A 23,153-nucleotide genomic window follows, 5' to 3' on the forward strand; every position below is an offset into this window, starting at 1 on the left:
AAACCTAATCTGTAAGACCCCTGAAACCACCAGTATCTATGGGGTCCTGTCCCACAGCAGCCACGGATCAACATAGGTAACATTGATTTCTAGAAGCCACTGAGCCCTTCTGGGTCTAGATTCTCACTTCTCATGCTGAAATTACCTGAGTGTTCATCAGGATCCATTTGATCCCGAATAACAGATAAACGGGGCTTCCCTGGTGGCTTAGTGGTCAAGAATCTGCCTGCAATGCAGGAGACCCGGGTTCGATCCCTGGGTTGGGAAGATCCCCTGGAGAAGGGAATGGCAACCCACTCCAGTATTCTTGCATGGAGAATCCCATGGACAGAGGAGCCTGGCAAGGCCTACAGTCCACAGGGTCCCACAGAGTTGGACACGACTGAAGTGGCTAAGCAGCAGCAGCAGAGCAGCTGGAATAGATAAACCAACACAGACTGGCTGATTTGAAACTGATTTGTAAAAGTGAAGCACAAATCAGGGGCAGCTTATGCAGAGGCTTCAATTTCAACACCGCGATGGATTTCCCTCTCCACCAGCTCGGCCCCTTCTGTGTCAACTTATTCCGGGACTTCTTCCTCTCTGCCGATGGTGTAGGATGGCTGCCAGTCCCCCCAACCGGTGTCATCTCAGAGTGATTCCCAGCTGGAAAGAGTGCGATTCCCCTTCCTCTCAGTCTTGTGCTCGTTGGTGTCTGCGTTGTGTTTGGTTGGTCCTGAATGGATCCTGTATCACGGATGAGCCAATCACCAGTAGCCAGGGCAATGCAGTGCTCTGATTGGCTGACGCCTTGTCAGCTACTCCACCCCTGAGCAGGAGGCGGAACCTCACTCAGGGAACTGACAAAGAGGGTGTATTCTCCCGGGGAAAATTCAGATGGGGTGTGAGGGATGTATCCTTTGCCTTCAATCCTTCACCCTTTCTCCACCCACGTCCTTTGCCAGATTATTTTGCAGTGCCCTCCAACCACGGGCAGGATGACCTGCCCATTCTCTTGAATCTGGGATCAAAGCATATGACTTGAAGTCAATGGGGTATTAGCCCAGTGTGAGCCCAGGTGTGATCCTGAGGCTTGAAAGGGGGTTTGCTCCTGGGTGCTCAATGTCTCGTACCTTCTCCCATTGCAACGAAACCATGTTTGTTTCTTCTTCATGGATCAGGGGATAACTGCCTTTGTATTCTTCCCTGTTTTTCTTTTTCTTTTTTTAAGTACTACTTCACAGTCTGTGTGGTTGCAAAGAGTTGGACACAACTCAGCGACTAAGCACAGCACAACACATGGAAGCCTGCAAACATCAGAATGTCATCTTTTATTTTTATTTTATCTTTCGGCTGTGCCACATGGCTTGCAGGATCCTAATTCCCCTATCACGGATCAAACCCAGTGAAAGCACAGAGTCCTAACTGCCGGACCACCAGGGAGTTTCACCCCCTATTTTTCTTTACTCCTTATCTGCATACGCATGTGTTTTTAAGGACTAGAAAGTATTGAAATAGTTATCTTCTTTAAGAATGGCCCTGTCCCTCCACTGGCAATGGAGGGGTCCACTGCCATGTTGGTGCCATAGCTGGTAACTTTATGGGTAGTCTCAAGCTGTCCCAAGTTGGGCCAGTTTGAGTCTTTCTCCCAGAGGTGTAGAATTGAAACTGAGAAGCCAATCAATACCTGCTTCAATATATCAATAAAATATGAGTGCGTAGAAATCATGGGGCAGCTGTGTTTAATCTGAGCCTAGGGAAGCAGGAAGAGTCAATGTGTTGGTTAAACTGATGCTGTAACACGTGAAACTCTAAATCTCTGTGGCTTAACATCATAACTGATGTGGCAAACATTATATCTGCCTCACCCAACAGCCTGAAGCTGGTCTTCTGCATGGTGATTTAAGGACCTCTGTCTGTGGTTCTGCTCCCCCTGAGGCCTCAGTTGGGAGATGGCAAACAATTTAGAGAGAGGATAAATTCTCTCTCTTTGTCCCAGAAGTGGAACATACTTTCCACTCACATCCCATTGGCTGGAACTGGTCATATGACCACACCTAAAGATTCCCTGGAGAAGGAAATGGCAACTTACTCCAGTATTCTTGCTTGGAAAATTCCATGGACAGAGAAGCCTGGCGGGCTATAGTCCATAGGGTCGCAAAGAGTCAGACATGACTGAACAACTAAACAACATCTAACCATACGAGAGGCTGGAAAATAGATGCCCAAGAGAAAAGGAGCCACATTTCTCTGCTACAGAAGGACTAGAGAGAGAGAGCAAGAGGGAGGAAACTGATAGAGTAAAGCAGAGAGGAATGGCCAGAAATGATCATGAAGATAACTGGCTGGGTACTTACCAATTTTCTGGTTCTAAATTCCTACACTCTAATACTTTGGCCACCTGATGCGAAGAGCCGACTGAATGGAAAAGACCCTGATGCTGGGAAAGATTGAAGGCAGGAAGAGAAGGGGACAACAGAGGACAAGATGGTTGGATGGCATCACCGACTTGATGGACACGAGTTTGAGCAATCTCCAGGAGATGGTGAAGGACAAGGAACTAGGGGGAAGAAAAGTTGGCCTGGTCTATCAGTGATTCGCAAACTTGTGCATGAATAAGAATCACATGGCTGGCTGAAACACAGATTCCCAGGCTCCACCCCCAGAGTTTGGAGACAGGAGGTCAGGAGCAGGGCCAAAGAAGCTGCATCTCTAACAGGTTCCAGGTGCTCTGATGCTGCGGTCCCAAACCTCACCATGTGTAGCTGTTCTAGACTACCAGAGACTGAAAAAAATGCAACATGTAAATCTTACTGGGTCCTGATTTAAGAAATAAACATCTATAAACTCATCTGGGAAATAACTGGGTTCATTTGAATGTGGACTCAGTATTTTTGTAGCCATGGGTTCCGGGAAACAAACTCACTCAGAAGGACAAAGCAGATAGTGGAGTGCAGTTTTTTACACCAGCGGGCCCAAGACAGAGTCTCCTCTTAGCCAAGGACCCCGACCAGTTTTTGTGAAAACCTTATGTACCCTAAGTGTATAAGGTTCCCTGAAACTAGCCTGAACAAAGGAAAAAGAAAGATACAAAGTTAACCCACGATCATATGCCTTAAGCCTAGGTAGTTATCAGTGGACAATTGTCAGTAGGCCTGTGGTCATACCCCAATAAGCATAATAGAATGTATGATTCTATTCTTACACAGATAATTAGGGTATTCTTTTAGGTTATGGAGAGCCCTGGGGCTCTTCCTTCTGGGGGCCTGGTTTTCCAGGCGGTCTGTCGTTTCCATAGATACTGGGCATTAGCTCAAAGTCCAGAGTCTGGCCCAAGATGGAGTCCTGCTTTCAAGATAGGGCCTGTTCTGTTTCCTCCTTCAGTATTAGAAGATATTTGAGGATGACTGTTACTTTTCTTGGATATGATGAGGGCATGGGACTGTGAAGGAAGATGTCCCTATTTTTAGCAGATTCATGCTGAGGTCTTTAAGGGTAAAGTGCCGTGAGCTCTGGGCTTCCCAGTTGACACTAGTGGTGAAGAATCTGCCTGCCAATGAAGGGGATGTAAGAGACTCGGGTTCGATCCCTGGGTTGGAAAGATCCCCCGGAAGAGGGCATGGGATTGGGAAGTATTTTTGCTCCAGTATTATTTGCTCCAGTATTATTGCTCCAGTATTTTTGCCTGAAGAATCCCATGGACGGAGACTGGGAGCTACAATCCATAGGGTTGCAAAGAGACCGACTTGACCGAATCGACTTAGCATGCACGCACGTCATATTGCCCACAACTAACTAAAATGTTTTAGCAAAATACACACACGTGGCCCAAGCAATAAAGCAAGTATTGGTAATTATTGAATCAGACGATGAGTGATTGTTATACCACTCCTTCAGTTCCTCTGTGTTTGAATATTTGAAAAATAAAAAGCTGGGGAGAAGGTATGGCTGCTGCCTAATTGAGTAGAGGCTGCTCTTGTCAGCCCTTCTGGGTCATTTAAGGACCTTGGATTCCATCCTGAGTGCGTGAGGAAGCCCTGGAAGGTTTCAAGCAGGGTGTGACATGATCTGATTTTATTTTTTTTAATTTATAGTTTTAAAAAAAGATGTTTTCCTTTTGAGGCTTGGCAAAATGGATGACCTAGAAAATGGTTCATGGCCAAGCCCCAGAGAGCTGCCAGTCTGCACCAGGAAAGCATAATTATCAAATTATAAACCAGAAGACACCGCATGTGTTCATCATTCTGAATAAAACTAAACTGGGTTTAGGGTTTGGGTTCCCCAAAGCTGCATGAAAACAAAATCTCATAATCACTTACAGATAACTTATTATTAATAACACAGGGACTTCCCTGGGGGTCCAGTAGTTAAGACTGGTGCCTCCACCTCTGAGATTGCCGGTTCAATTTGTGGTTAGGGAACTAACAAGCCATGCAACACAGCCAAAACATAATAACGGGACTTCCCTGGTGGTTTCAGTGGTAACGAATCTGCCTGCCAAGGCAGGAGACACAGGTTCAGTGCCTGGTGCGGGAAGATCCTACGTGCCATGGAGCAAGCAAGCCCTGCACCACAACCACTGAAACCCACGCTCTAGAGCCGGTGCTCCGCAGCAAGAGAAGCCACTGCAACGAGAAGCCCGAGCACTGCAGCTAGAGAAAACCCGTGAGCAGCAGCGAAGACCCTGTGCTGTCAAAAATAAATAAACAAACTATGGAAAAACAGAAAAACATATTGGGGCAGGGAGGAAAGATGTGGCTGAAAACTTCCTAAACTTGATGAGATTAATCTGTCCGTCCAAGAATCTCAGCCAATGTTGCTAAGACATGTAAACTCCACTCAGTGCTGAGCCAAGTAGTAAATTATAATCACCTTCCCTTTCTGCGCTTTTGGTTTTCCAAAATTGTTAGTAATTTTCTTTCTTTTTCCCCCATTTGCTTAGAAAAAGCTATGCATGTATTAATTCAATCTCAGACTCTCCACCAGTTGTTTAAATTGTTTCTCAAGGTGTTCGGTTGGGTGAACTGGTTTACAAATCTAATCTTGAAGAAAAGCTCTGCTGGAGCCCCTTGCCCTGCTCCAAGGTGGACTGACCACTCGCTGAACCATGTCATGTCATCCTGGGGTCTGTCTTTCAATATTTCCCAGAGGAGTCCCTCCCCTCTTTCTATGTTGGAGCTCCTATTCCTATATTAAATTATGTTTATCCTCCTTGATTTCCTCTCTTGTTTTGGTGGAGCAAGTTCTTTTGCAGTTGCTCAATAAAGTTTGCATAAAATCTTGCAAAAATTGTTATGGGATGTTGCTAAATTGCTTTCTAAAAGAGCTGTTAACAGTTTGCATTTCCATCAGCAATATATGAACCCCAGACCCCTCCAGTTCTTTCACTTTTGCCTACCTGCTGGGTATAAATTGCCAGCTCATTGGAGCTTTAATTTGCCTTTACCTGTTGCCTATGAGATTGAGCATTTTTAGTTTATGGATTTGCCATTTGGATTTGCTGTCTACCTATAAGGACTGTCTGTGCGGAACATGCCTGGACCATCTTTGCAAATACAAATCATCCCTTTTAAAAAAAAATAATTTTATTTATTTAATTTTGGCTGTGCTGGGTCTTCATTGCTGCTCAGGCTTTTCCCTAGTTGTGATGAGTAGGGGGCTACTCTCTACTGCGGTGTGCAGGCTTATTGCAGTGGCTTCTCTTGTTGCAGGGCACAGGCTCTAGGGCACTTGGGGTTCACTAGTTAGGGTGCACAGGCTTAGATGCTCTGAGGCATGTGGAATCTTCCTGCATCAGGGATTAAACCCCTGTCTCCTGCATTGCCAGGCAGATTGTTTACCCTGGAGCCATCAGAGAAGTCCCTAATTATTCTTTTAACTCTGCTGATGGTATCTTCCCATACCTTTCCCTCTAATTTTAACATAGAATCATCTAAAGATTTTTGGTGGCCTCTGGGCTTTTTGACTCGGTTTAAAAATATTTCCCCCAAGCCCTAGATTGTAAATCTAATTTCCTGAATTTTCCTCTAAGACTTTCTTCTGGCTACACTGGGTCTTTGTTGCTGCCCGCAGGCTTTCTCTAGCTGTGGCAAGCAGAGGCTACTCTCTCATTGCAGTGCTCGGGTTTCTCATTGCAGTGGCTTCTCTGGTTTCAGAGCACTGGCTCCGGGGCACGGAGGCCCCAGTAGTTGTGGCTCCTGCCCCACAGCATATGGAATCTTCCAGGACTAGGGCTCAAACTCATGTCCCCTGCATTGGCAGGAGGATTCTCAACCACTGGACCACCAAGGAAGTCCCTCTTCTAAGACTATTATTAAGATTTTAATTCACCTTTAATTTACTTTTGCCTATGATACGAGGGGATATTGATTCAATTTTATTTCTTTATTTCTTCCAAACAGCCAGTTGTGCTGGAACATATTACTATATAAACTGCCCTCTTCTGGTACTTCCTTGGTGTCCAGTGGTTAGGGCTCCGAGGTGCTACTGCAGGGGGCACAGGTTCGATTCCTGATGCCTGGTCAGAGAATTAGGATCCCCCAGGCCACCAGTATGGGCCAAAAAAAAAAGTTAAAAATAAATAAACTGCCCTCTCTGATTAATGTGAAGTTCCACTTTTGTAATGATTATTATAGATAACGGGATCCATTTCTGTGTTGTCTATTTAGTTGTTCTGGTTGCAGATTTTGACATGTTCCATGCCAGACCCATGTCCATCGAGTCAGTGATGCCATCCAGCCATCTCTCCTCTGTCGTCCCCTTCTCCTGCCCCCAATCCCTCCCAGCATCAGAGTCTTTTCCAATGAGTCAACTCTTTGCATGAGGTGGCCAAAGTACTGGAGTTTCAGCTTCAGCATCATTCCCTCCAAAGAAATCCCAGGGCTGATATCCTTCAGAATGGACTGGTTGGATCTCCTTGCAGTCCAAGGGACTCTCAAGAGTCTTCTCCAACACCACAGTTCAAAAGCATCAATTCTTCAGTGCTTTGCCTTCTTCACAGTCCAACTCTCACATCCATACATGACCACTGGAAAAACCATAGCCTTGACTAGACGGACCTTTGTTGGCAAAGTAATGTCTCTGCTTTTCAATATTCTATCTAGATTGGTCATAACTTTCCTTCCAAGGAGTAAGTGTCTTTTAATTTCATGGCTGCAGTCACCATCTGCAGTGATTTTGGAGCCCAAAAAAATAAAGTCTGACACTGTTTCCACTGTTTCCCCATCTATTTGCCATGAAGTGATGGGACCAGATGCCATGATCTTCATTTTCTGAATGTTGGGCTTTAAGCCAAGTTTTTCACTCTCCACTTTCACTTTCATCAAGAGGCTTTTTAGTTCCTCTTCACTTTCTGCCATAAGGGTGGTGTCATCTGCATATCTGAGGTTATTGATATTTCTCCCAGCAATCTTGATTCCAGCTTGTGCTTCTTCCAGTCCAGCGTTTCTCATGATGTACTCTGCATATAAGTTAAATAAGCAGGGTGACAGTATACAGCCTTGACGTACTCCTTTCCCGATTTGGAACCAGTCTTTTGTTCCATGTCCAGTTCTAACTGTTGCTTCCTGACCTTCATACAGGTTTCTCAAGAGGCAGGTCAGGTGGTCTGGTATTCCCATCTCTTTCAGAATTTTCCACAGTTTCTTGTGATCCACACAGTCAAAGGCTTTGGCATAGTCAATAAAGCAGAAATAGATGTTTTTCTGGAACTCTCTTGCTTTTTCCATGATCCAGCGGATGTCGGCAATTTGATCTCTGATTCCTCTGCCTTTTCTAAAACCAGCTTGAACATCTGGAAGTTCACGGTTCACGTATTGCTGAAGCCTGGCCTGGAGAATTTTGAGCATTACTTTACTAGCATGTGAGATGAGTGCAATTGTGCAGTAGTTTGAGCATTCTTTGGCATTGCCTTTCTTTGGGATTGGAATGAAAACTGACCTTTTCCAATCCTGTGGCCACTGCTGAGTTTTCCAAATTTGCTGGCATATTGAGTGCAACACTTTCACAGCATCATCTTTCAGGATTTGAAATAGCTCAACTGGAATTCCATCACCTCCATTAGCTTTGTTCATAGTGATGCTTTCTAAGGCCCACTTGACTTCACAGGATGTCTGGCTCTAGGTCAGTGATCACATCAACTCCAGGAGTTGGTGATGGACAGGGAGGCCTGGGGTGCTGCGATTCATGGGGTCGCAAAGAGTCGGACACGACTGAGCGACTGAACTGAACTGATGTGAACTTCTGTAGTAAAGTTCATTATATCATGTTATCTAATTTTGAAAAGACCCATTTATATTTTAATGAGAGCTGCATGTGGGAGCATTCATATTTTCTGATGTTTTAAATAACCCTATTTTCTTAAAAAAAATAATAAATCATCCTATTTTCTGATGTTGCCTCTTTATTTTTCCTTCAAGACATTTTTTTCCTTCATAGAGATCCTACATCCTCTGATAATATAACTGTGAATGAAATATTTTCCTTTTTCTATTTCTACCAATAATTTTTTACAATAGCAAACTACCTCTTCTACAGTGAGCATTTCACGTTTTAAAATCCTGGCGTAGGATGTAAGGGTGACCAGACATCTAGATACCCCAGTCTCCTTCTTTCTCCATTCCTGGGCTGAAGGAAACATTTGAACATGTGGAATTCCAATGCCGGGCAGCCAGGACCATATCCACATGCCCCTAACGCTGGGTATCCTGGAGGTTGCAATCCTGCCCATCCACCACCTGCCAACCCTCCCTTTCCTCCAGGCCCCTTTCCCACTCCCCCAGGAGCACCCCAGGGGAATCCAGCCTTTCGCCCTGGTGGGCCCTGTCATCCTGTGCCACAGCCAGGATATCCAGGATGCCAGCCCTCAGGTCCCTACCCTCCTCCATACCCACCACCTGGCCCTGGCATGTGTCCTGTGAATCCATTGGTTCCTGGTATAGTAGGACCGGGAATAGTGATTGACAGGAAGGTGCACAAGAAAGTGAAGAAAGCTCATAAAAAGCCGCAGAAACACCATAAGCATTGCAAGCATTCCTCCTCCTCCTCTTCCGCAGTGACTCTGACTGAATACAGGGCCTGGACCCTTCCCTCAAGTCCCTCCAGTTCAGCTCTCCCATCAAGCTTCAGATGCCATCTTTTACTGGGGGAAATTAACTCTTGCTACCCCTTCACCCCCACCCCTGCAATCTAATCCTCATTCTGCTGTGCAGCATTAACTGCAGCTAAGTCACTTCAGTCGTGTCCGACTCTGTGCGACCCCAGAGACGGCAGCCCACGAGGCTCCCCCGTCCCTGGGACTCTCCAGGCAAGAACACTGGAGTGGGTTGCCATTTCCTTCTCCAATGCATGAAAGTGAAAAGTGAAAGTGAATTCGCTCAGTCGTATCTGACTCTTAGCAACCCCATGGACTGCAGCTTACCAGGCTCCTCCATCCATGGGATTTTCCAGGCAAGAGTACTGGAGTGGGGTGCCATTGCCTTCTCCGGTGCAGCATTAACTAGCTAGGACAAATCGGAAAAGAATTGCCACGGGCTAAGAAAGGCTATCTTCTCACTGCTTGGATAGAACTTTTAGCTGATGAGTTTGACAGAACTGTTTTTTGAAGATGGTAAGATTTGAGCTAAATACTAAAGACAAGTCTAAGATCTGTAAAATGTGATTTTTTTTTTTTTACTTTCTTTTGTAATACTTATGATTGAGGAGATGCTGTTAACATTGAGTTATGGAAAGGAAAAATGACCCGTACCTTTCTTATAATTGTAGCATGCTGGCTCAGACGGTAAAGCATCTGTCTACAATGCAGGAGACCTGGGTTCAATCCCTGGGTTGGGGAGATCACCTGGAGAAGGAAATGGCAATCCACTCCAGTACTATTGCCTGAAAAATCCCATGGACAGAGGAGCCTGGTAGGCTATAGCCCATGGGGTCGCAAAGAGTCGGACATGACTGAGTGACTTCAATTTCACTTTCGATTTATTTCACTTTGGGTGATTTAGTGGCAAATAAACATTTCCCAGTAGGCAAAAAAAATAATAATGACAAAATCCTGGTGTATTTGATAGACTCTCCAAAATACTATTTTATTTTGATTTCAAGGGAATGGCTTTAGTATTTAGAATGATGTTTGCTGTCAATGTTTGGCAAAGAAAACTTATTTGCCATAAATAATAATCGTAGTTTTATTTCTTTTAATTTCTTTTTTTTTAGTAATTTTTTGAAGAAGCTATTGAATTTCTTCAACTGACTTTTCTACATCAATTGACATGATCACATTGTTACTTTCCTTTAATGTAATGTAAAAAATTACATTGATTGAAAGTCGCTCAGTTGTGTACGAATTCTCCACGCCAGAATACTGGGGTGGGTAGCCTTTCCCTGCTTCATGGGATCTTCCCAACCTGGGGATTGAACCCAGATCTTCCACATTGCAGGCAGATTCTTTACCAGCTGAGCCACAAGGGAAGCCCAAGAATACTGAAGTGGCTAGCCTTTCCCTTCTCCATCGGATCTTCCTGACCCAGGAATCAAACCGGGGTCTCCTGCATTGAAGGCAGATTCTTTACCAACTGAGTTATTGATATTAAACCTGTCATATGTTCCTGAAATAAAGTTCTATCTTCTCAAATTATGTTATTCTTTTGATATATAATTTTATTTTGCTTGTTACTTTTTTTTTTTTGAGGGGGTGATACAGAGTTTATTGAATTAGATTTTTTTATTTACAACTGAGATCACATCTACATATTATTTTGCTAGTCTACATGGGTACATTAGTACATTATTTCTAACGAGTTTAGACTTACGATGAATGGGCTCAATCATACAAAAATACATGCACACACTCACACTGATTGTTTTAAAACAGTAGTGCATACGTTATACTCCTCCTATAAAGCTTTGATTAAAAACCGCTAGTTTCAAAGATCAGTCTGATTTTGAAGATGAACCAAGATACACGAGGTATGATTCTAAAATCTATCTTAGCCATTTTGTACAGTTGCTATCTTACTGGACTATAGTATATATTTTTAAAAAGGACACTGATAAGGGGCACTATCTGGTATTAACTTTAACCAGACAGCTGACTGCCTCCTCCTCCCCCCAAAACCTTTGGCCAGGAGTTGTCCACTGTGAAGACTGAAAGGACCCGGTGATACTACAGCAGCAGTCCCATTATGCTCGGAGGTGACAGAAGCAGGGCCACGTCAACCTTTAATTCTACCACACTACGCAACTCACAAACGGTTCTGAGATTAGAACATTTACTGCCATACTCAAAACACTTATAGACACGGAGAGTCAGCTAGAACAGAGGGGAAAGAAAGTCATAGGTGGGTAGGTAAGAAGGTAGACAAATGAAGAGTCAAGCTGCTCCGTCCAACACCTGTGTATGTGTGCTTTAACTAAACGAACTCAGGAGACCAATAGCAGTGGACCTGCTCAATTCCCCTTCCAAATCAGAAGAAGACTAAAAAGCTCAGGCTTGAGTTTTCTACTATGCATAGGCTCCGCTGGTGATGAGGAGCTCATAAGCAGGATCTCTACTCCTTCTGCACAACACAATGCAGGCACACAGCATGCCCAGCAGCTGAATAGCTGCAAATGCCAATGCTGCCCAGATAACATGCATCATGATTTCTTGTAGCTTCTTCACAACTAGAGCCTCACGCGCCTCAGCATAGAGATCAGAGCGGTGGGCCAGGCTGCTGTTACAGCTGCTGGCTGTCTCTCTGCAACAACTAAGAGGGACGCTCTGGTTTTTGGTTTCTTTGAACCAGTCTGTATTTTCCCAGTCTGAATAGTTGTGAATTCCACAACAGTGCAGCTGTCTCTGAACACAGTCAATGGCCCCGGCTAGCAGCATCAGGGTTGGTTCCATTGTAGGTCTTATACACCTTCTGAATGCTGCGATCAACTTCATTTTCCACCTTTGCTCTGTAAACATATCCCAAAACCACAACAACAACTTCTGTGACAAAACCCAAGAGTAGGATGATGACAAACGTGGCAAGTCCACAGCGGCTTTCCCGGATTGTGGCACAGCAACCAATTAGCCCAATAATGAAGACCAGGGCCCCGACAGCTATGATCACCACACCAGGGATGAGAGTGTACACATCTTCAAAGAAGTGGTCATAGTCGTCGTAAGTGATGAAGACATAGGCTCTGACATAGCATAAAATGCCAGCAGCTCCCCAGAAAATGAGGTTGAGAAACACCAGCATGGACTTGGAGGAGGTGAGGCCACACTGGTCCATGGTGCCGGCGGTCGGCTGCGGCCCTGCTCGGCGAGCGGGACGCACTCACCCAGCGAGGTGGCAATGGCCACGGCGCCTCCCCACAGGGAACTGCACAGCCTTCGAGGCGTTCACCGCAGCCCCTGGCACCGACGCGCACCCCAGCCCCAGCAAGCACCTCGCTCTGCTTGTTAGCTTTTTATTTATAAGGTTTGCATCCAAATTGTGGAGAGATTGGTCTACAATTTATTGGCTTGTGTTTTGTCTTTCTGCTTTTATTATTGGAATCTGTTTACTGGTTTACTATGTTCATCAGATTTTCATACTAATGTCATATTCCCTTTATAAAATAAAATGGAGCATGTCCATCTTTTTCTATGACCTAGAATAGTTTAAGTAACACGGAAATTACCTTTAATTTCATCAATTTAAACTGTCTGATGACTCATCTTTGAAATCGCCAGGGCCTGGTGCCTTTACAAACAATTTTACACATACAAAAAAGGGAATGTAACATAAATGTTAAGTTTGGAGACAGAATGAAGACCCAAGAGCCAAGTTAAGGTACATTTATAAATTACTCATCACTGTTTCCAGGGTTCAGCGTGCGCACATTTGGCGGTGGGTTTCTGAGTTGTAAATAGATGTGTGTGAGGTTTAACCAAGACGAAGGCTGTGAGTGTCTGCAGACATTCCAAAATGTGCCTCTTCCTTTTCCCCCTTGTCCCAAGCTCCCCTTGATGGAAGGCTGTACTTGTGCCCCGTCTGCCCTTTGCTGTGAGGGGACCAGGGAGCCTTTGCAGGGCTCTGAGATGGAAAGTCCCCAATAAAAGCACGGCAGAAAGAGCTTAATGCTGGGAAGTGGACTTAATTAGCGTGATGTTACAGTGAGGAAACTGAGGCACAGAGAGGGGAAATCCCTTGCCCAAGTTCACCCGGCCACAAAGCAACGGCCCAAATCCAAACCTAGGTCTTTCCAACTCTGGGCCTCTCAGTCACAGGATCTATCCAGCCTCCAAACCCCAGAATCTGGGAGAAACCCCGGCCCTCCGTAGCCCACTGGACCCCCAGCTTCTTGGGAGGCACATGCATCATCACCGCTTGTGCCTTGGCACCTCCCGCACCTGCCCCCGCATGAGTCACTCACCCTAAGCCAGAGTGAAAGAAGCCACCCCCTCCCCCCACCCCCCCACAGAGGAGTGCATTTCGGGTTCTGTCTTAGTCACCAGGTCTCTGGTTCCCACCCCTCCCCCGACAGCCAGGAGCCTCTGCTTCCCCAGCTAGAGCCACCAGGGCCACCCCCAGTGGGTTCTGGTCCCAAGTGTAGTGGGGGCTCGGTGGTGGGTCTGGTGAGGCCAGGACCTGAGAGATGGGCAGGGTGGCTGGTGGGGGTGGGGGTGCACCAGGCTCTCTAACCACTCCTCACTTCCTTCCACCTAAAGCAGTGAACCCGCCAGGCAAACGCAGCCTCGGTGTTGATAACAGCTGGCACCTCTGGAGTGCTGACTTCAGCCAGGCTCTGTTCCAAGCCCTTTGCATCCATGAAGACATTTAGTCCTCATAAAAGCCCATGAGCTACTATGGTCCCTGTTTGATAGATGAGGCAACTGAGGCCCAGAGAGGGGAATCGATTTGCCCAAGGTCACAGAGCCAGACAAGGACACAGGAGGGAATCCAACTCAGGTGGCCCATGGCCTGAGTCCAGGCACAGACTCACTATACGATCCTGCCTCTTTGGCCTGCTGACTTTCCCTGGCCCTCCCTTCCATGCCCAGTGTTGGGCATCCGCACCAACACTGCCCAAGGGCCCAGCAAGGCTGGGTCTTTGCCCTGGGGCCTCATCCGGTTCTTTCAGCTCAGACCAGCCAGAGCCCCTGAGAATGGCCTGCAGCTTCCCCTCAGTGCCAGGCTGCTCAGCCTCCAGGCCTTTGCAGGGGGCTTCCTTTATTTGAATCACCTGCCTCCTTCTCTCCACTGGACCAGTTCCCTCTCTGGTACATCTCAAGAGCAGGACGCCTCCTCTGGGAAGCCCTCTGGGATACGCCCTTATAGAACTCCAAACTTCCCCTAGTGAGTCCCAAATGTGTCACGTTATTGCTGTGACCTTAGGCAAATTACTGAATCTCTCTAAGTCTCAGTTTACTCATCTACAAAATGGGGCCAACAACATCTCAAGGGGTTGTTCAAAGATGAAAAGATAAGCTGGGTAGCTGGCTTAACGACAGGGCCTGGCCCACGGTGAATGCTCGTTACAGCGGGCTCATTTTTATGGCACTGATTTGTGGACACTGTGTTTGTGTCTGTCTCTCCCACTGGGCCGAGTGCATCGCAAGAGCAGAAATTCCAGAACCCAGCACAAGGCCCTCGCCGGAGGCCATCTCAACACTTATCTGATTTATTGGATGAATGACTGAGGTCCAGCTGCCTGGTGGTGAATGGCAGTTAGAGCCTGCCTCAACAGGCAGGCTGGGCTTCTGTTGCAAGGAGAGGGGGACTATCTCTTTCTGGGCCTCAGGCAAGTCACTTACGTTAACCTTTCAGTTACTCAGTGTCTCCACTGGCCGTGTAGGGATAAACAGTCGTCGTACCTCCAAGGGCTCCAACCAGGATTAACAAATGGCTATTTATAAAGCACTTAAGGCAAGGCTGGCCACAGCAATGCTGCGTGAGGGTTATTGGAATAAAAATAAGCTGCTACATCCCCTTCAAGGGTCCACATTTGGCCAGCTCTCACTCCCTGCCCCTGCTACCTCAAGGTCTAGGACACAAGGCCCTTACTTTCTGGATCCCTTACTCCTTCACGCCATGCCCTGGTTGATCCATCACCCTTAAGGCCCTGCTCCCAGCTGACCCTCCAACCCAGATCCGGGGCTGGGTGTCCTGCTCCATGCCAGGCGCTCCCTGCAGGAGCAAAAATCACAGAATCCTGGAGCAGATGAAAAAAGTAAAACTTTGTTTTCTGGACCTAATTTTCTTGACTTGGACCCTTCCCGCCCTCCCAAGCCCCACCCTCCGCATCACCTCTGACACCACAATGGAGATGGGATCAGGGAAATCCAGTGTAGACTGGTGACTTTCAATCACAGTGAAGACTGAGTCCCAGCCATTTTATGACAGTGGTCACGAGATTCTTACCCCATCATCTGCCTCTAGGCTGGGCCATGGCAACAGGGCCAGTGAGGGGTGGGTAGGAGACATAATAAAGCAGGGGGAGAGGACTGGTCGGGCTGAGCTGGGGCCTGGCTGGTGCTTCTGCCCCACCCCCTCCCACCTGCCCTGGGGAGAGGACGAGCAGGAACGCTGTGGTTTCCCCTACAGCTTCAAGGCTTTCTTCTTTGGGTTCACTGTTGCTGAGGCTTCTCAACCCTCTGCTCGATGCCTGGTTGGTACCAGCCCTTAGCTACACGGTCACATCACCTCCAAGAAGCAAGAGCCTCCCTGCTGGCAAGCACTCCAGCTGTTCATCCCAGCTTCCTCTGTGTCCCCCTGGGAGCCCGCAGAAAGTTCTGGAAGGTCTTTTCTGTAGGCATAGGCTGTGGGATACGCCCTCCCCCCAGAAATGCCCTCCTATTCCTTTCAAGCCCACGGTATACTTGTTAAATAATTCAAAGTTCAGAAAATCAATAATGCTTTTGTGTCAGTGTGGCCCAAATATGTTTTTATTTGCCACACCTGGCAGCACAACTCAGAGGGAAGGGACTGGATTTGTCTGGAAGGACCCAGCCCAGAAAATCCAATTGAGAAGGTTTCTGGTTTCCTTCTTCCTCAAAGACCCCAAACTCCTTGGGGGGGCTGCCTTTCCTTCCTTTCCTTCTGTCCTCTTCCCACCCAATCCTCGCCCCTGGACGGGTTCCCCAGGATAGGGAGGGAAGAACCCCCGCAAGGCTCCCCATCACCTCAAACTCTCCCTGTCCATCCCCTTTCTGGATCGGATACATTTCCTCACCTGCTGGCAAGGAGAAAACCTTTTCTCCCGCTTGGCCTCCCCTCCCCGATCCCTTCTGGGCCACACCTGGCACAGTCCTTTGAACTGGCAGTTTGGGCTCAGTCTCCATTCCCAGCTGCCTTTGTGTGTGTGTGGCGGGGGGGTGGTGGTGGTAGAAAACAACACGCTGTCTGATGCCTCACATGAGCAGGCCACCACAAATCAACCCCTGCAATGCCTGCACACCATCCTGCTCTGCACACATCCTCCCCTCTGAGTCTCCCTACAACCTGCCCATTTGACAGATGAGGACACTGAGGCTCAGAGAAGTCAGGGCCTCGCCCCAGGTCACACAGCTGGTGAGTGGTGAGCCGAGGTCTCTTTCAAGGACTTCAGGGTTGCCCAGAGTGAGCTTTCACCTCCTTGGAGAGCTGGGCTCCCCGCAGAGGTGATCAAGCCCTGCGGGGAGGGGCTGAGTGGCTGAGGTTCCCAGCCTCTTAGCCCACGAGGTCTGTTCACACAGGAGCTGGTGCTGCAGCCGTCTGGTGAAGCCTCATCCCACCCCCTGCAGCTGGGCCCTCGAGTGACATTTCCTCTCTGAGGATCAGCCACCGCCTTGGGGCTGGGGGAGAGGGAGGAAGAGGGCCCCTTGAACCCATGGGAACTTGGAGAAATCTGTGTGTGGGGCTCAGGAGCAGACAAGCCCCCTTTCGAAAGCAGTGCCAACACTCAGCAAGGTCCTGGGAAAGTCATTTCATGACTCCAGGTCTCAGTTTTCTCATCCCCAATAGGATCAACAATACTTGCTACATCACAGAGCTGAAGGAAGGGTTAAAAATGGCCTTAAATAATATAGAGACTTTCCTGGCGGTCCAGTGGTTAAGACCCCACACTTCCAAAACCGGGGATGCAGATTTGTCCCCTTCTCCTCCTGCCTTCAATCTTTCCCAGTATCAGGGTCTGGGAAGAAACTGAGGCAGAGGGAATTCCCAGTGGTCCAGTGGTTAGGACTCAGCACTTCTACTGCTGTGGGCTTGAGTTCAATCCGTGGTTGAGGAACTAGGATTCTGTAAGCTGTGCAGCATGGTCGGAAAAAAGGAAAGAAACCAACTGAGGCAGACAGATGAAGTCACTCACTCAAGGTCACTGAGGTCACAGTAATTCTCAGGGCTCAAGGCTCTTCTGTGTAAACCACGTAGCACAGAAGTGCTCAAAAAACCTCCACATCAAGAATCACCACCTGAAACGGCCCAGGAAAAGGAAGATGTTAACAAGTGGACCAAAAATCCAGAAACAGGCCCGGGGAATTTAGTATAAGATATGGCACACTTTCAGATTATATGTATAATCTATAGACAGAAAAAATAGATTATTTCATAAATGGCATGGGGACAAGATTTAGCCACCCGGAAAAAAATTATGAGACTGCTCCATACTTCATACCTCACACTAGCATGAACTACATCCAAGACTTAAGTGGAAACAATAAAACATCAACAATACTAAAATATATCGTCAGAAAAAATGTTTTTCTCTCAGTGTAGGAAAGGTCTTACTATGACACAGAACCTAGAGGTCATAAAATAGGAGATGGATAAACTCACCTGTGTAACAATAAGAAACTTCTCATGGCAAAGCCTAGGATAAATGACGATAAATGTCATAAACAACTGGGGACACAGGTGGTCCATGTTGTGAAGGCTCATCAAGCTGCACACTTCTGATTTAACACCAGGTATTTTATACATTGAGAAGGGCGTGGCAACCCACTCCAGTATTCTTGCCTGGAGAATCCCCATGGACAGAGGCGCCTAGTGGGCTACAGCCCATGGGGTCCCAAAGAGTCGGTCACGACTGAGTGACTAAACACAGCACAATATGTTGTACGTTTTTATTTTTAAAAAAGGGAAATGACAAATCAGGACAACATGTTTGCTCCTCGTATCGTAGATGAAGTGTCTTTTCCCAATATGTAAAAAGTTCTGAGAAATAAATAAGAAAGACTACTCAAAAATTTGGCAATGGACAAGTCACAGAAAAGAGTATACAAATGACTTTTAAACACATGAAAAGATGCTCAGCTTTTTCTTATAATAAGAGAAATGCAAACTACAACTACAGTTAGATGCCAATTTTTAACTGACAGTTTGGCAGAAGATGAAAGAGTTCTATCGCACTGAGTTGGCAAGGATGTGGGGAGATAGGCGCTGTGGATACGGCTTGTGGGAGTGTCAACTGCCCTCCTCCCCCAGAGGGGAATTTGGCAATATCTATCAAAATCACACTTGCTCGTTCATTTTGATCAAATGACTCCACTTCTAGGGATTTGTTATACAGAGATACTCCCACGAATAAGGTCGTTATTGCCTCTCAATGTGTGTAAAGTAAATTACTGGAAACAATCTAAGTGGCTATCACTAAAGAACTAAAGTACATCCATATAGTGACAAACTATGGATCTGTTAAAAAAAAAAACAAAGAAGGAGCAAAATTTGGGGATATGCACAGAACAATCTCTAATACACTGTTGCATGAAAAAAGCAACATGCAAAGAACATATAGAATTATACCCTTTATCTAAAAAAGGGTGGGTGGATAATATGCACATACATGTATTTGCTTATATATGTGTGAAAGATCTCTGAGTAACGTAACACCTACCAAGCCTTGTGTCAAGAACTTAGTGGCAGGGTGTGGGGTAAAAGAGGAAGACTTTCCACTGTATACCCTTTAGTACCTTTGGGATTTTGAAGCACAAAAAATCTAATACCTATTTTTTTTAACTTTTTATTTTGTATTAGGGTGTACCTGATTAACCGGAGAAGGCAATGGCACCCCACTCCAGTACTCTTGCCTGGAAAATCCCATGGACGGAGGAGCCTGGTAGGCTGCAGTCCGTGGTGTCGCTAGGAGTCGGACACGACTGAGCGACTTCACTTTCACTTTTCACTTTCATGCATTGGAGAAGGAAATGGCAACCCACTCCAGTGTTCTTGCCTGGAGAATCCCAGGGACGGGGAGCCTGGTGGGCTGCCGTCTATGGGGTCGCACAGAGTTGGACACGACTGAAGCGACTTAGCAGCAGTAGCAGCATACCTGATTAACAATATTGTGATAGTTTCTGGTGAACAGAGAAGGGACTCAGCCCTACATATATATGTATCTAATACCTATTTTTTAAAAACATATTAAATTTTTATTTTAAAACTTTGAAAATAAAATAAAACAGGGGAGGCTCTACCCAACTCTGGCCTGTGATTGCCACACGGTAACACAAAGCCAGTCTTGCTAGACCTGTCGTGCTTCTAGAAGAAGTGGGAACTGAATTCCATATGGAAATTACCCGTGTTCTTCACGGTGGCAACGGTGCAGAGCCCACTGTGACACTCCCATTGCTTATTTCTTCCTTAGTTACAGAACTCTGATCTGAAGTCACGATGTGATCACATTAAAAAAAAGAAAGTATTTCCTGGCCTCCTTTGCCATTAGGATTAGCTAGTGAAACAGAATCTGTGGTCTCCCTGAGTGGAGATACACAAAACCTGGAATAGGGGCTTTGAGCTGGTGGGAGAGGAGCCCATTTTGCCTGACCCAGCCCTTCTTCCTCCTGCTGAAGCACAGATGTGAGTACTGCCAGCCATCTTGCGACTCTGAGGATGGAGCTAAGAGCTGACGATGGTCACACAGACATACAGAAGGAAGCTGGGTTCTTGGTAATACTGTGGAGCTGGCACACCTCCTTGGACTGGGCCTACTTGACTTGTAGGGCACATTCACACAGTAGACATGGCAGGTTCACATGTGTACGTGACCATTTTCTAGACGACAATAGTGGAAAGTCTTGTTTGAACAAAATCAGCATAATCACGACAGTTTTTTTCAACAAGTGGAAAAAAGTCTTGGAGAATAGGGTATCTTTCTCTAATTTGCACAAAGAATTAAGATTATTATTTGCCTAAGCTACTATAGTCAGGTCTCAATCAAATATAAATCCAACTAACCCAGCAACTACTTTTTAAAAATTAAATAGAAAAAAATCCACCCTAAAATTCATATGAAATTTCAAGGAACCCTGAATAGCCAAAACAATCTTGATAAATAACGAATTTAGAAAACTCATACTTTCTGATTTCAAAATTTATTACAAAGCTACAGAAATCAAAAGAGTGTGGTGCTGCCGTAAAGACGGGCATATAGATCCACGAAAGAAAATAAGTCCTCACATATATGGGCAAATGATTTTCAACAAAGTTGTTAAGACCATTCAATGGGAAATGGATAGTCTTTTTGACAAATGGTATTAAGAAAGGTGGATATCCACATGCAAAAGAATAAAACTGGGGACTTCCCTGGTGGTCCAGTGGTTAAGAATACACCTGCCAATCCAGGAGACACAGTTTTGATCCCTGGTGCAGGAAGATTCCACAAGCCAAGGGGCAACTAAACCCATGTGCCTAGAGTGCATGCTCTGCAACAAGAGAAGCCATCACAATGAGAAGCTACCACAGCGAAAATCCAGGATAGTCAAAAATAAATAAATACAAATCTTTTAAGAAGTAGAATAAAGTTGGGCCTTTACATAATACCATATACAAAAATTAATTCAAACTGGATAAAATACCTAACACTGTAAAAACTCCTAGGAAAAAATAGAGGGGAAAAGCTTCATGAATCGGATTTGGCAATGAATTCTTGAATATGACACCAAAAGCATAGCAACAAAAACAAAAAAAAAGATAAAAGGGACTATGTCAAACTTAAAAGTTTCAGCGTCTCAAAAGGCATAATCAACAGAGTGAAAAGGCAACCTACAGAATGGGAGAGAATATATAAAGAATCCCACAACTCAACAACAAAAAAACAATAGCCAGATTTTTAAAATGGACCAAAGTCTTGAATAGACATTTCTCCAAAGATGATACACAAATGGCCAATATGCATCATTAATCATTAGGGGAATGCAGAAAAATCACAATGAGATATCAGCTCACAGTTATTAAGATGGCTGCTATAAAGAACATTTTTTTTTTAATCAGAAAATAGGGAATTCCCTGGCAGTCCAAGTGGTTAGGACTTGGTGCTTTCACTGCCCATGGGCCCCAGTTTGATTCCCAGGTAGGGAACTAAGTCCCTGCAAGCCACGTAGCACAGCCAGAAAGCAAACAAATAAACAAAAAATAATAAGTGTTGGGGAGGAGGCAGGGAAATTGGAACCCTTGTGCACTGTTGGTAGGAATGCAAAATGGTGCAGCCATTATAGAAAACAATATGGCAGTTCTTTAAAAAATTAAAAATAGAATTAGCATGCTGCTGATGCTGCTAACTCACATCAGTCGTGTCCAACTCTGTGCGACCCCATAAATGGCAGCCCACCAGGCTCCCCCGTCCCTGGGATTCTCCAGGCAAGAGTACTGGAGTGGGTTGCCATTGCCTGCTCCAAGAATTAGCATATGATCCATCAATTCACAATAGCCAAGAGGGGGAAGCAACCATCCATCAACAGATGAATGGATGAGCAAAATGTGGTGTATACATACAATGGAATATAATTCAGCCTTTAAAAAGGAAGGAAATCAAGGGTTTCTGGGGTAAAGAATCCACCTGCCAATACAGGAGACGTGGATTCGATCCCTAGTCTGGGAAGATCCCACATGCCTCAAGCAACCAAGCCTATAGGCCCAATTACTGCACCTGTGCTCTAGAGCCCAGGAGCTGCAACTACTGAAGTCCATGCGCCCGAGAGCCTGTGCTGTGCAACGAGAGCAGCCACTGCAATGAGAAGCCCCAACACCACACAGAGGAGCAGACCCTACTCACCACAACTACAGAAAAGACCTCGCAGCAACCAAGACCCAGCACAGCCAAAAATAAATACAATTACTGAAAAAAAAAAAGGAAGGAAATCATGTCTCATGCTACAACATGCATGAACCTCGAGGACATTACACTAAGTAAAATAAGACCATCACAGAGGGACAAATACTGTGTGACTCCACGGATATGAGATCACTCAAGCCAAATGCATAGAAACAGAAAGTAAACTGGTGGTTGCCAGGGGCTGGGGGAATGGGAATGGGGAGCTGTTTGATGGGCCTAGTTTCGGTTTTGCAAGGTGAAAATGTTCAGGGGACCTGTTATACAACAACATGAATTTATTTAACACTACTCAACTGTACACTTAGAAATGGTTAGTATGGTGATCTTTCTGTTACATGTGTTTGTTTGTTTGTTTTAATTACAAATTTAAAAAAAAAATTAAACACCGTAGTGGGTCAGCAGGTTGCCATCCTTCTCTTAGATAGTGCTTCCCTGAGGCTGGATGTATTAGAACTGCAAGAGCCGTGGGGAACTTGTCTCTTAGGGGCTCATATGCTTGTCTGAGGCTCTCTCTGTCTGTCTTTATTGAATTTGTTATAATATTGCTTCTGTTTTATATTTTGGTTTTTTGGTCACAAGACATGCGGGATCTTAGCTCCCTGACCAGGGATTGAAGCCGCACCTCCTATGTGGGAAGACGAAGTCTTAACTGCTGAACCACCAGGGAAGGCCCTTAAGCTCCCTTTTAATTCATTCATTCAGCAGTACTAATTGAGCACTTATTCTGTGCCAATATCTATGCCAGGCCCGGGAGTGACAGAGATGAAGTAGCTCACAGTCTAGAGAGGGGACAAATGATAAATGCCAACTGCATAAAAAATCAGTGTTATTGACTTTTCAGCCAATTCAGGGGGACGACGGGAACCAGGGTGATTTTGAGGGGGGACATGATTACTTGAAGATCCAAATGACGGAAGGAGAGGGCCATGTGAGGACATGGGAGAAGGGCTCCTGGCAGAAGGAAGGGCAAGTGCCAAGACCCAGGGGCAGAAATGAGCCTGGCCTGTTTGGGGAGGATGAGGCAGGAAGGCTGCGTGACTGACTCAGAGAGCAAGGGGGAGGTGAATCGTTAAAGCACTGGCAGCAAGCCCACGTATACGAAACAGAGAAAAAGCAGTGTTTTATCAGCATAAACT

General features: G+C 45.9%; 1 protein-coding gene and 1 pseudogene across 1 annotated transcript; one reads left to right on the forward strand and one right to left on the reverse strand.

Annotated features, from left to right (window-relative positions):
- The first annotated feature begins 8,551 nt into the window (after positions 1 to 8,551).
- On the forward strand, positions 8,552 to 9,315 carry LOC133237987 (proline-rich protein 13-like). The gene has a single exon (XM_061400514.1). It carries the CDS (start codon positions 8,624 to 8,626, stop codon positions 9,167 to 9,169), a length of 546 nt encoding a protein of 181 aa, XP_061256498.1. The 5' UTR covers positions 8,552 to 8,623; the 3' UTR covers positions 9,170 to 9,315.
- A 1,793-nt stretch (positions 9,316 to 11,108) lies between these two features.
- LOC133238426 (tetraspanin-3-like) lies at positions 11,109 to 12,278 on the reverse strand (annotated as a pseudogene).
- Positions 12,279 to 23,153: the final 10,875 nt, after the last annotated feature.

The sequence above is a fragment of the Bos javanicus genome, chromosome 25, assembly GCF_032452875.1.
Source record: "Bos javanicus breed banteng chromosome 25, ARS-OSU_banteng_1.0, whole genome shotgun sequence".
Taxonomy (NCBI): Eukaryota; Metazoa; Chordata; class Mammalia; order Artiodactyla; family Bovidae; genus Bos; species Bos javanicus.